Here is a 14,453-nt window from a genome sequence, read left to right as displayed (position 1 = left end):
AGAATCGAGCAGCTGATTTTGAATCCACAATCCCTCAGACTCTTTGCCGCCCAAGCTCTCCTCAAACACAATGCAACATGACATTTGAAGGAATGGAGATTGTGAGTTTGTTTTGCAGTGATTCGGCCGCTGAACATGGAGAGAACTGACAGTGAGTGGCCTGTTATAATTTCACTTACTGTGTAAAGTTCTAGCCACCGGGAGTGCAGTCAGCTGAAAGCAAACCTTCCAAATACTGTTTCCTGCTGTTCCACTCTGCGGGGGAAAAAAGGCCTTTGGGTTTTTTTTAAGCCTTCCCAAATCTCTTAAACGATAAGTTTTAATTTTGTTTCATAAGATATCCAACTCTCCCCCAATCTGCCAGGAGACGGTTTAAAATGCCTAAAAGTTAACATGAAAGTGAGGCTGCAACATTACATTGGGCTCAGCGTGCCCTTCAACAATGCAGACACACTTATAGAGACCCTTGCATTTTGTGTGCCTCGGTCGGCAATAACATTTCCATGGACGTGCACGAGACCGTAACTCTCAATTGCGCATTTAGCATAGGGTTCCAGCACACAGAGTCATTTTAAAGTTACAGGTCCGTTCGTCTAATTGTTAAAAACAATGAACTGGGTGCCAGGTTATCTTTTGTTCCATGATTTTAAAACACATATGCAAAGAGCAGGCAAACAATCCAGTTTTGAGTACATTTGACTGCATCCTGGGACAGGTACAATTCCAAACCAATAGATTAATAACGAGTCACGCGTTAAGTTTAAATATTGCCATTTCCCCCCACAACAATTTAGACATTGTGAAGAGAATGCCGGTAACTAATTCTGAACCATCCTTAGTTTTGTGCACTTTGTATATTAGTGAGTGTGTGGGGGTGGGGCTATCTTATAGAGAGGGGAAGAGATAAAAAAGTAATTTTCACTTTGAAGACTGTTTCTAATTAAACATAAAATATTGCATGCGCTGAATATCTTGTTAAAGAGCAAAACTCATTTAGATATTCAAGAGGGGCGTATAATATAAACCTGGCGAGACTACTGGAGTTCGTTTGGATGTAAATATCAAGGCCGTTTTAAGGAGAAATAGTGAATCATTTCAAACTGGTGAAAGAAAGATGAAATCTTGTTCCGTAACTTGTGCCTGCAGGAAGGACAGTGATGTTGCTTGTTACACTTTCCATTGAGTAACATGGAGAAGTCTGCTTCACTCACGGCTAAATTAAAAGAAAATATCAAGCTTTAGTCAACGGGTTTAATCTATCGCCAGGACGCGCACAATTTGAGAGGTCCACTCCGACGCAGTGTGTGGCCACAATGATGTTTGGCCAGAAACAAGAAAAAGTGGTCATACGCATGAAGTGAATGCTTTCGGATAATATTGCCCTCCACAGAAATTGAGACCTTAAAAGGTGTCCTCACATTTAACCCAGGCGGAAAATTAACGCGTGGAATGTTACAGCCAAAAGAAGGGTCCTCTCAGCTAATCCCACTCTCTCACCTGTAGTCTTAACCTAGGAACGCAATTTTTTTTTCCTGCCAAATGGGAACTTCGTTTTCTTCAATGAAATTGGATTTTTAAAAATAAGTGAAAAAATAGAACTCCACCGTGATACTTAAAGGTTGCCTTCACGGTTTGAAATCAGGTCTCATTTCATTCCATGAATTGCTACTGACCTGATATAAATGTTCCTCTTAAAGATCAAAAGATTTAAGATCGAGTTATTATAAAATGATATTTTAGCCGATATGAGAAATTAAGAAAATATATCTATAAATTCATGCGCTTCTACATATGTGCACATACACATTTTCTCTTCCTTAAATATTCTTTCATATTCCAACATAGATACATACACAAATATTCCATGTCATTTGTATATTTTGCACACAATCTCTCTGACAGTCACACATAAGCACCCACACAAACCTTCTCACGCGTCGATATTTTTCCACGCACATCCATCCATATTCAACAACATGACGGCGTCTTTACAGATTCAGTCACACTGCTAGGCTGTTTCGGACCCTAAAGCAATCATGGTTCCATGAAAGACAAAAATGATGTGAAAACCTCTGTGGAATAGTTCCACATAAAATATTACTAGAGGACAGACACTATTCTTTTTTTGTGTGTAGCTACATCTAAGCCACAGACCAGAATAGGAAATATTTAAATTATTCCTGAATTTACGTCGCGAGATAACCGACTGAATGTTGTATCAAAACAGGAACATTCATTATTCATTTAATATTATGTTGCAGTAATGGGCATTGCAGTCTCTCACTTTCAATTATTCAGCTGCTGAGACCTTTTATTGAACCTCTAGTTTCAAGTTCAATGTTTAATATAAAATTATTTCCCCCACGTTAATATAATAGGTCACCACAATTAAACGTGTTACATCTTTACAACGGAATTCGAATTCCTCGTTTCCGTTTACGTTATATTTTGACCTGCAGAGTGTTTGGTTTCTTTCCTCGTTGTTTCATTATTTTCCCCGGGTGTTTTTTTTGCCCTAACTTTGGAAGAGGGACCGGGCCACCGGAGTCTCGATTCTCAATTTCGAGAGGGAGCTCCTGTTGCTACTCTAGCGATCTCGCTCTGGAGGAGGCGAGGATTGAGCCGATTATTCGGCCCTTTATTTGGATATTATTCCGTGGTTGTGAATCGCTCCGAATCAACAGCAGAAGTTTGTACAGTGATCAGGTGCGCTTCGAATATTTAACGACCAAAGGCGGTAGAAATGTCTGCTATGATTTTAGCCTGGCCTCGGGAGAGAAACACGGAATTTACGCCCCGCCGACTGTAGGAGAGTTGCGCCGACTCCTCCTGGGTTACGCCAAGTTAAATGATCTTCTGCAATTATTGACGCTGTGATTTAACCCCCTCGCCCCTTTTCCCCGCTCACAGGAGAATGTTCCCGACTTTTCAAGTGAAGATTTTTGGCATGGATCCCATGGCTGATTATATGCTGCTCATGGATTTTGTGCCGGTCGACGATAAAAGATACCGGCAAGTAAAATCAAACTTTGTCAACATTTTTTTTTTAGAAAGAAGGAAATAATAAAAGGAAATAAATGCGAAATGTTTTTAAAAAGGCGGTGAAGAGGTTTTAGAAGGACATTTCCTCAGGGTAACAACAGATTGAGATTTAAAAAATAACCCACTAATAATGCTGGGTTCACGTCACTCCACTACCACACACGCTGCCAAAGCATCTAATCTGTTCTGCAAATTATATGGAACATCCTCTAAACTAGCCTACCCATTCTAATTTATCGCACGCCCCCCACCTCCTAACCCCGTAACATTTTAACATTTAAGCAGTAAATTGTTGTCTCTGCGAGCTCATTTCAAGTGACTAAATCAGTGTGCGTCCAGATATCAAGGTTGTGGGGGCAGAGTCCTAAATCTTCGAGATTGCCTTGTCTTGACATTGCCAAGGGTTTATCTTCTTTATCCAAGATTATTCATGCACAGCAGCAGGGTGATCTCTTTAGGTGATCATTCATTTTTAAAATGCACCGTGAAGGTAACACTTCCCAAGGCCACTTTCCCTCCTCAATAAGCTATCTTCTTGTTATTTTTTAAAAACCAAATATCACATTTTCCTAGGTAAACGAATCCGGCTCGGTTCGTTCAGATGGATACTGTTGGATGGCTAATTCAGAATGAACCGTGGTAAATGTTGACAGAGAAAACAGGCAATTTCTGGTTTACATTATGGTAGATTCACGTGGATTAAAGAACGTGTGTTGAACCCCTTCAATTATGTAAATGTAAGCAGATTATTCACACAGAATAGTTGTGAAGCAGGCCCGAAATCTATACGAATTGGCATTAAACGTCATAAAAGTGAATGTTATCCACCTTGAATGTGGTTCAACGCAAAATAATCCACAGACAGCTGCTAAAATAATGGTTTCATTTGCATCCCTTCAACCGTTGACGGTCTCGTTGGAGGGTCCAGACCCGAAACCATTTCCATCTATGGATGCTGTCTGACCTGTTGAGCTCACCCAGCAATTCTTTGTTTCCACAAACTACCTGAATAGCGTCATGTCCAAAGCGGCAACTACCCTCGCCGACCACGCTTTAAATCTGAAATAATATTATGATGGGAGTGTGTTCTTTGGTCTTAAATGGTTTGGACGTTCGTTTTCAAAAATTAAAATGCACGAACTCGGCATCCAAAGGAGGGAAAGGAGAGACGTTGCAGGAGCCCGGGAGCGTCACGGCTGTTTCTCCTCGCTCCATTCTCCCACCCGTCCTCATTTCCTCGAAAAGTCCCAGAGTCCAAATGTGTGCTTGAATCTCCGAGCTTGAAATCAACAAGCTGATCATCCCCCCAGCTCCCTGGAGCAGACAATCCCAAAGAGGTGCAAGAAATGTATCCTCCTCCAGTCTTAAATGACCAACTCCTCATCCTGAGACTATGCCTGGAATTCTCGACTCCACGTCCGGGAGATTTCTTTATTATCCCATAAACACTTTCTTGCATATTTTATTCAAGAACATGAAATGAAAGTGCAGATTTCCCTCCACGAACGAATTTCCTTTGAGATGACTTTTAATACTAGCCCTTTATTATCAAGGAGTTGCCTTTCTGTCACATAACGCTTACACTGTCTCTTCTTCCATCCATCTCACCTAATTTGCAATGAATGGTTCATAAGGTTTGAATTTGAATGAATAACCAATCTCCATCACAAGATACTGACACGACGCTTTTCAAGGGAAGCACAAAGAAAAATAACAATTTGGGAAAAGGGAAAAGGTCAAACATTCCCTATTCCGGACAGCAACAATAGTATCAAAATTATTGTAAGAGAAATCAGAACAGGAGACCGGCCACTCAAAACTTTAAAAATTGTTTGTCACACTTATGCTGAGCGAGAAAAGATACACAGCTCTCCTATACTGACTTGACTGGGGCTTGTTCTAACGGCACCAGAAAGGAGGGTGTAACATGATGGCCGCCCAATCTAAATGTCGGGTGTTTGGTTACTTGAGCAATGTACATTAGCCACCAATTTCCTATTCAATACCAGAAAAATAACCAAGGTCTCCTTTCTTCCAATTCTATTGATTTATTCACGATTAAAATTATTATTCTTCCCAAAAAGTATTGAACTAATCAAGTTCGCCCCCCAACTTGTTCACAATGTCGGTGCCTTAAATATACACATACCCAGGCAGACACACCAACACACACACACACACACACACACACGCACAGACACACACACACACACAAACAAACATCCCAGCATACCCAGACATACTAACACAACCGACACACACACGGACACAAAGACAGACACACACACACCAACACAACAGAGACACACACAATATGTAATACATACATGTAAAGGAGAAAAATTATTCAAACAGTAGAACAGTACGTCTGGCAGTATCTGTGGAAGGAAAAACACAGTAAACTTTTCAAGTCAATGACTGTGTGGGTAGAACGTGAGAAATAGAATGTGTAAAGCTGTAGTGTTTATTTTTACAATTTGATTAACTTTACGGGATATTTCCACGTGAAAATCTCGGGTTATTTATAAACTTCTTCATCTATGCACGAACTCGATTCATGAAATGCGGGCTTCATGTGTTCTTTTGCCCTCGGGACGTTCATTGCCCGGGCGGGTTTGTTGACTTGCTGTGTGGATTTATTCACTGTTGCACTCCTCAGATATGCTTTCCACAGCTCCTCGTGGCTCGTGGCTGGTAAAGCAGATCCAGCGACCCCGGGAAGAGTTCACTATCACCCCGATTCCCCAGCCAAAGGCGCTCAGTGGATGAAACAAATAGTCTCCTTTGACAAGCTAAAACTAACCAATAATTTATTGGATGACAACGGGCATGTAAGTGGTCTGAAGATTTAAGTCCGGTTTTCATTATTGTTTCTTTTGGGGCACATAGATTTTCCAATGATCTCTTTTTTAAAAAAAACCACGCAGATTATCCTAAACTCGATGCACAGATACCAGCCACGATTTCACGTCGTCTATGTGGACCCGAGGAAAGACAGTGAAAAGTACGCCGAGGAGAACTTCAAAACGTTTCTATTTGAGGAGACGAGATTTACAGCGGTCACCGCTTATCAAAATCACCGGGTATGTACATCACTATGAGAGATCCCTGTACTGGTGGGCTGTGGGATTTGCAAGACTTCATTCTTTAAAGCTGCAAATGATCGATAACAATCTGCAAACTATCTCTAATTTATTGCTGTTAAAGCCCGCGTTAGGCCACATTCTGTGCTCAAAATTGATAAACGTTGGCTATTGTCAATAATAATTCTCCCTATCTTTTCGTAAATTCTGAATAGCTATCAACTTTAAAAACCCGGGAATTTTTGAACTATTGTTGTTGCAATATAATACAGAGGCGTGTTGACTTTTATATAAATGTTTTTAATAATTGAAGAGAATATATCTTATAAACGGACGATACAAGGTAATCTTGCGGACGATACAAGGTAATCTTGCGGAAGACGCCATAGCAGTGAGTTAACTGAAGTCGAATTCTTCAAAGTTCATCCGCAAACTACAGACTCGAATGCGCAGAGAAGCTAATTAAATTTATGGCCGCCTTTAAATGAATTGAAATGGCTTAAGCGTGTCGAAGCAGCAATACAAAAAAAAACCCAAGTGGATTTAATATGTTGCATTTCCATGCATATAAAATTGAAGTATGTGCATGTGTCAACAGTGTCACGCCTTGGGATCTACACGCTAAATCATATTGTCATCTGTTGTACATCTCTGCTTGGTATGCATGAACCCTGATTACGGAGAGCTCGGACCATGAAGCAGATTTTTAAAAGGCTGATTTAAACTGGCAGCTCCCGTTTGCCGTTTGAGAGTTAAAATCTGTTTTGGAAAGTATCAGGGGAGTCGTGCACCCTCTTTCCAAGGCATCTGCTCAATTCATTCCCAAAACTTCAGCGTGGAACCTGATAGCTGAGCCGCTGAGGGAGACCAGATCTAAATCCATGCAACTACCTCAAGGACTCCCGGCTTGCAATTATGACTATAGAAAACTTCCTAAAACCCACTGGGATGCAATTATCTGTGTAAATTCAAGGCTCCGGTCTTTTTTTAAACCAAAACAAGTATCCCAGCAAGAAGTGTCAATCAAACGTGGCGCGGCTCAGTTACACGTGATGCAACTGAGCTGCTTTTCCACTTTTAATGGCAATGCCTGAAATATTGAACTAAAATATGAAGAGATCTCTCCTTAATGGCTATGGCTGTAAATCTGTTTCAGTTCTGAGCTTTTCTTTTCTAATGTAATACCGATGTGTGACACACTTGGCATGATCCTGATGTCTGCGAACAGCTGTTCTAGGTCTGTCCGCCATACCCTCTGCCTTCTACCAGTTGACCTTTTCGTCTGCAAACTGTCAATAACGGATTAAAGTTTGCTTTACAACCATTCCGGACATTTACAGGGGAATATTTTAGCAATGAATTAACAACGATATAACAGTTCGCGGCTGATCGTTTTTGTATATCACGGAGTATGTGCAGAGTGATTATTATATATTTCTGCAATGTTTGCAAAATGTTTTAAAATAACTATATCTGTTTGTCTAGCATTTTCCAGTGTACACAAGGAAGATAGCGACAAATGAACCGATTGAAACTGACCGAATATAAGCAGCCAGTGTTTTATAGACTGTGACAACACACACACATTTAAGCATTTAAGCCCTCCACAATAGCAAAGTAGCTACTTATCTGCGGTTTTTTTTTAATAAGATGGAATCCAGTCAACAAATCACTCACTTCAGGCGAACGTGCATTTAACTAAAAACCACTAGAACATTTAAATGTTGCATAAAAGATGTTTAAGACGAGCACTCTTTTCATTATGTCGAAATTACAGATGCCAAATCTTTGCTTTAAGTTGCGTGCAACATTCAGTTCCACCACTGAATCAAACCCTGATTGAAGTTAAGTACAGTATTTGTTCTTAATCCCCTCAGATAACACAACTAAAAATCGCAAGCAATCCATTTGCAAAAGGATTTAGAGACTGTGATCCAGAAGACTGGTGAGTCACGGAAGGGACGGGCGAAATTACCTTGGTAACATGAATAGATGTATTTTTGGTTTCAAATTTTAAAGAGTTTTTTTTTTCTCGCATGCATTTCAACATTGTTATAAGAAGTATTGGGTTTGATCTAAATGTTCTCAAATGAACAGTTTTGTACCATATTGTAGGCCGAGGAATCACAGGCCCGGGTCTTTACAGTTAATCAGCGCGTTCACGAGGAACAGGAACTCCGTGTCCTCACTACAACAGAACGGCAGCGAAAAAGGTACCTTATCCTCCTATCACAAATCCGCCAAGATTTGTGACTTTTCCAGACAATTTGTACCCTTTGTACTTAGAAACATTATAAATGTTTCATAATCTAGGACTGTATTCCCTGTAATGGCTGCGAGTGACTGGTTTGAACGTTTCTGTAAAGATGGTGAATTAAGTCGAAATAATTTTATCTCCTTGGTGAGACCAGAACAAGGCGTGAGACTAAAAATTGGAGCCAGCATTTCGGAAATGAATATAAGAAACACTTTTAGTTTACTCTTTGAGTTTGATAGAAATGTGGAACTCTCTTGAAATGGCAATTAATGCGAGGCCAGTAAACAATCTTTGCCACTGATTGAGTTTTGTTCGTCCAAACCAAAGTGTTAAAAGATATGGAGTTAGGCTGTAGATTAGCAATAATCTAATTGAAACTCTGGGGGTGGGGTGACGGGGGGGGGGGGGGTGGGGTGGTTAGTAACCTCGTTGTCTTGTAACAACTTCATGACACACCCATCGCATACTGGGGACAACCCAAGACTCTTTGCGGAGCTGAGTAATTCTATGCAGTTACGTAGATAAATTTGCTGCCAGTTTGGACACAGCGGCCTTCCAAGTAAGATCAATTACTCTGTTCTCTGCGATGACTTTGGCCAGAACACTTGGAGAAAAAAAAAATCTTTGGTCTTTTGGGACATTGTGTATTCAAAATTGAATGTACAATTGATTTCCAAGACCACCCCCCCCCCACTCCAAATTAGCTTGTTTTGTGTGTATTTCGAGAACGCGTCTGGAATTATAGAATGGATCATTTTGACCATTATTTCCCACGTGCTCATTTTTTAAAAAAAATACCGATTTCAATTCAATGAGCCAGATAAAATTCGACTCTCCTTGTTCCAGAATTGTATTTCACATGAACAATAATACTCCATCAATATTGCCATCAACTAGCTTCTGGCTCCCTTCTCATTGACCAAATTAAACTTCTTGCCTGTTTGGCAAGTCTGCAGCTCAAGTTGAGTAATGGGATTTGTCAACTCACGGGAAAGATTCACTAGAATGATACGGGACTGGTGGGCTTGAATTATCAGGAGATGCTGTGACGTTTCTCCCTGGAGCTTAGGAGGCTGAGAGGCGACCATAAACAGTATTATATAAAATCATCTGAAGCATGCATAAGGTCGTAGTAACCCCCACCCCCGGCAATCTAAAACTAGAGGTAGATAGTTTGAGTTCAGAGGGGAAATATTTAAAAGGAACGAGGGGCATATTTTTCAGGCAGAGGGCAGTGGGTATATAGAACGAGCAAATAGAAGTCGAGGTAGAGGTGGGTACAATTGCAATGTATAAAAGATGTAAAAGGTTTAGACGGGTATAGATCAAATGCAGTAAAATTGGACTCGCTTAGGTAAACAACTTGGTCATCGGGCCGAAGACCCTCCTTCCGTGCTATATTACCCTATCACTATCAATCGCCGACGAGTCCAAATCCTGTTCCTGATATTTGAGCGCAGATTCTGGTTTATACTGGGGAGGCGATGCACTGGCGGTGCACGTCGCTACTGAATACCCAAGTGTCTGAAGAAACCCAATTTTCTGCTCCTTCCGTTCCTGGGAGATATTTACCTGTGATTAGAGATAGAACGTTGTGCGCACGGATTTCCCGATGCAATAAATTTACCCCTGAATGTGGTCATTGGTTATGATGATGACACGAGGTCATTAAAAAGCGTCAAGTAAAAACAAAACAAATATTTGTTCTCCTTTACTAATTGGATAGGCCGACAGTTGCATATTCTAGACACTGGAACATGTTCACCATGGCCATGTTAGTGAAACAAGTCGTTAAAAGAAATAATAATTGAGAAGACTCGACCCGAAAGGTTGTGTGTCAATTCCTTTCCGTGGATGCTGCGTGGCCCGCTGTCCCTCCAACCCCTCTTTGCTTATTTAATGATGTAACTTCACCGTGCGTTCATTTTATGTTCAATACATATGCAAATGTTATCTCAGATCTACAAACAACAAAGGAAAGTTTTGCCATCGACGAACCTTCCCAAAAATAACTTCCGCGCTCAAATTCGCTAATTACAATTTTGTATCTTAACCTACCACCCTCCAACTCTAACAACTGCCCGCACTGAGGGAAATCAAAACTAAATGATTCTTTTCGCATTGTACCCTTCTGCTGTGTCGAGCCGCGGGGACATGGGGTTAAACAAGAACATCTGCAGATGCTGGGTTCGAATGTAATGTACAAATGCGCTGGAGAAACTCAGCAGGTCACGCAGAATCCGTAGGAAGTAAAGGGTATCCAACGTTTCGGAACTGGGCCCTTCATTGGGAATTCCTGATCCTTTGGAACCCTTCGTCAAGACGACAATGGTCGACCCGCTGAGTCCCCTCGGCAAAATGTTTTTCTTTCCGCTCCAGATTCCAGCCACTGCAATCTCTCGTGTGTCTCTCGGATAGGACGAAGTTGCATTATGATACATATCATGCAAATTCTTTATTGGCCCCTATCTTCCTTGTCCCCCTCTCCTCCTTATAGTGGGTATTACCCTCCACACACACACACACACACACACACACACACACACACACACACACACACACACACACACACACACACACACACACACACACACACACACACACATTTCTTCCAGCAGTTAGTTTTTTATTTGGTCCAGGTTTCAACATCTGCAGTTTCTAGCGTGTCCGTCTCACATCGAACTCAATATTGAAACTCAGGTCTATCAATCCATGCTGGCGTTAATTATCATTCCCTTACTCCTTTAATCTTCTATTCACTTCTCTCTTGGTCGTCACTTTAAACGCCCCCATTTACATCATGCTTCATATGATGCCCACGGTAGCAAGTCACGCTCTCTCGTGAATTCTTGCGTCAGTTGCCAATAATCATGTTGGTATATGATTTAAGATGATGAGATGAGAGCTTATGGTCATGTATTCTTGTTTGATGTAGCCACACTAGTATGTGATATGCACAAACTTGAACAACATGAATTAAATTATCATAATACGCTACGACAGAGAAAGAGATAATACATCTATAAAATGATAAATGGATAAATATTCACAGTTGCGGTTAGTTCACGAAAAAGGGTGACGTTTCAATAGTTCAGACAGATGTTTTTGTGGTCCCGGAGTAGTTTCTGCTTCGGGTACAACCAGGAGGAGGTTCAAGAACCCGATAGATGTTGGAGAAAAACTGTTAGTGAACGTGGAGGTGCTGGACCTCAAGCTTCTGTCCCTTCTACCCGAAGGGAGCAGTGAGAAGAGTTTGTGACCAAGGTAATGGGGGCACTTTATGGTTTTGGCTGTCTTCTTGAGGCAGCGCCTCACATTTGAAATTGTACACTTATTTTTTACCCTCTCAAACATCCTTCCTTGGTGACTTGACAGGTAGATGTACTGTGAATGGAACTTTAACATAGCGTGTTCTGATCCTTGGTACGTTGTATCCGTAGATGCGGACACCAGGAGTGAATACGACCGAGATCCGAGCCGGACGGCCATGCACGTGGAACACCCACACCAGCAGCAGGTCATGTCCAGGGTGCTGAGTCCGGCTCTCCCTGGTGGAATCCACCCACTCAGCCGTCCAAGCCCCCCTCACGAACTGAGACTGGATCCTCATACGCAAGCGCCGGACAGCCTCCATCACACCTACAAGTACCGCTCGTACCACGACACGTACATCAGCGCCAAACCCAGGCCGAGTCCTTACCCTTTGCCTGGAATAGCGAGTCACAGTTACCACCACATGAACCCCGCAGCAAACATGTACCCTGGGAGCGCTGCGCCCACTAATTATGACTATGGGCACAGATAAACGCAAGGACTTACTGCAATGTACTCACGATTTTTAAAGGAACTACTCGTGCTGCAAGCTCAAGAAGATGCACAAAAATGGGCAATTATCTGTTTGGTTTCTTTCATTGAATTATTACAACGGTTTGCGGTTCAAGAAAAATCCACCCTCAGATTGAATGACTTTGGGGATGAAGTTGATTGATAGATCGCTGATCAATCGCAATGCACCTCCGAGGAGGGCGTCTGAATCATGATTGGATTGGAAGTGGGTGGGACTAAATTGTGAGTTTGTTTTTACTCTTGAGTATGATACAATGGTTTGCCAATCAATTGTGTGTCGTGATAGATTGACTGATGGGTTATCCAATTGGAAGATGGTGCGGGGGGGGGGACTTCTAGCATCCCATTGGCTCCCAAGGTGGTCGTCCCACGTGGTAGGATGGCAAGAGGCTTCAGTGAACAGACTGCACTGAAAAACTGGGGAGAAATCTTGGAAACAAGCAACTGGAGGTTAATTTTATTTTCTGTGAACGGCAAAGAGTTGAGTTGCACTTTCAGCTTTGAGACAAGCCATAGCTAATGGAGACAGGGAGGCATTTCACGATGGCACAAATTCAAGCCACGTAATTAAAAGCTGAACAAGTTTCATTTCATTAAAAAGTGTGCATTATCAATGGCTGTATCATGAACTCCGTACAGTCGCATGAATGTGTGTTGAGATAAAACGGAGGGTAGTGCATATATTCATAGTCCATGTGTTGCAGTATTGTGGGTTGGGAAGTGGTTGTGTTCATGGCTTAGTAATCCAAGGCCTTATACGTCGATCCAGAGACATAGACAAATCTCAACGTGGCAGCCGAAGAACTTAAATTCACGAAGAAAACACATCGTCAAATGTAAAAGTCGGGTGACCATGAAACTTTGAGATTTTCGGGGTTTTTTAATAACAAAAATGTCAGGTTCACTCATGTCCATTCAGGGAAGAAAACTGCCGTCTTCAAACCGTTCTGGATTTTGTTGTCCTTTTCCGAAGCAGCGTGTTAAACTCTTTAACTGCCCTCTGAAATGGCCCAGTCACTTCAGTCAGAACATGGGTATCTTAGAGATAGGCATTAAAGTGGGAGCGGCGCCGAAGTCCCAAGAAGAAAAAAGAATAATTTCCGAACACATGAACATGTGAATAACTGAGACAGCAGACGCAATGCAACCATTAAAAAGCTGCCTACTGATTCCAAGCATTTGTAATATTCTAATTTAAAAGTATATGTGTATATATATTTCTCTAGTTTTGTGTGCAGATTACAACTAAATATTATATTTGGGAAATTGATATATTTACACGTATTTTGTGTTACTGTGAAAATACAGGCAGGTGAGTCAGGCAATCGACTGTAACCCAGGTTTCATGGCATTATTTTAACATTTGGATTTTAAATGGTCTGTATTTTCTGTCCATTCTGGTATCTTTTAAAAGATGCTTTCATTTCTGCAAGTATTCTGAAACAGGACGGACATTTTTTAAAAAAAAAACAAAACGTCCACCTTGTCGGAATTTTTCGTCCTGCCATGCTACTACTCTTTGGTAACACAGAGATATTCGGATGTGAGCAATTCAAATTGCAGTGCCAAAGTTTAGTCACGCTATATAAAACAAATTATATCGCGGAATGAAGTTAGTATTTATTGTTCCTTGTAACGTGGATGATGGAAATTATTATATTAAATACAGGGACTCTGTGAAGGAGGACAGTTAGCGAAACTATGCTACCGACGCGCAGGGATAGTGTAGATATGTGTAGATATTTAACCTGTAGATATTGTATAGTTAGCGAGCAACCATTACTTTTTAGTGGTTAATAATGTTTAAACGTGAACACTGTTTGTTGTAAAATGGCTTTCGTATTTTTAAGCAAAAAGATCGGCGTGTTGTAATTTTCTATATAAACTGGTAAATTTAAAGAAAGATTAAATGCTCCATTTGACTTCTCGCGAATCGACTAATTATTTTAAAGCCCCCAAATGGATCTGAATACAATCTTTTGAAGCCTCTCTTTCCGGCAAGTCTTGCACGGAGCCGTCGGAAAACGTGGGAAGAATGAACTGCATTTGTGGACAGAGTTACCTTGTCTCTGTTTCTCTCACCGCGGATGCTGCCTGACCTGCTGAGCGCTTCCAGCGTATTTTAGTTTAATTTCAGATTTCCAGAGTGCGTAAGGTTGTGGTTTCCAACTACTTTGACGAGTTACCTTCTTTACCGTGTTCAAGGGTTCGCTGCCATTGTCGAG

At 41.3% G+C, this 14,453-nt stretch overlaps 1 protein-coding gene across 7 annotated transcripts in view; it reads left to right on the top strand.

The window, feature by feature from the left end:
- The window catches only part of tbx1 (T-box transcription factor 1), a 30,466-nt gene extending 16,316 nt beyond the window's left edge, over positions 1-14,150 (top strand). For 6 of the 7 annotated variants that reach the window (XM_069932613.1, XM_069932615.1, XM_069932609.1 and 3 more), the window contains exons 4-9: positions 2,911-3,012; positions 5,702-5,873; positions 5,970-6,125; positions 8,003-8,070; positions 8,223-8,338; positions 11,823-14,150. In XM_069932613.1, the coding sequence (XP_069788714.1) occupies positions 2,911-3,012; positions 5,702-5,873; positions 5,970-6,125; positions 8,003-8,070; positions 8,223-8,338; positions 11,823-12,187 (979 nt within the window). In that variant the 3' untranslated portion in view covers positions 12,188-14,150. The remainder of the gene's footprint in view (positions 1-2,910; positions 3,013-5,701; positions 5,874-5,969; positions 6,126-8,002; positions 8,071-8,222; positions 8,339-11,822) is intronic. The other variant, XM_069932612.1, reaches the window with a different exon arrangement.
- Positions 14,151-14,453: the final 303 nt, after the last annotated feature.

This window comes from Narcine bancroftii, chromosome 4, assembly GCF_036971445.1.
Source record: "Narcine bancroftii isolate sNarBan1 chromosome 4, sNarBan1.hap1, whole genome shotgun sequence".
NCBI classification, from domain to species: domain Eukaryota; kingdom Metazoa; phylum Chordata; class Chondrichthyes; order Torpediniformes; family Narcinidae; genus Narcine; species Narcine bancroftii.
This window is presented reverse-complemented; position numbering and strand designations above follow the sequence as displayed.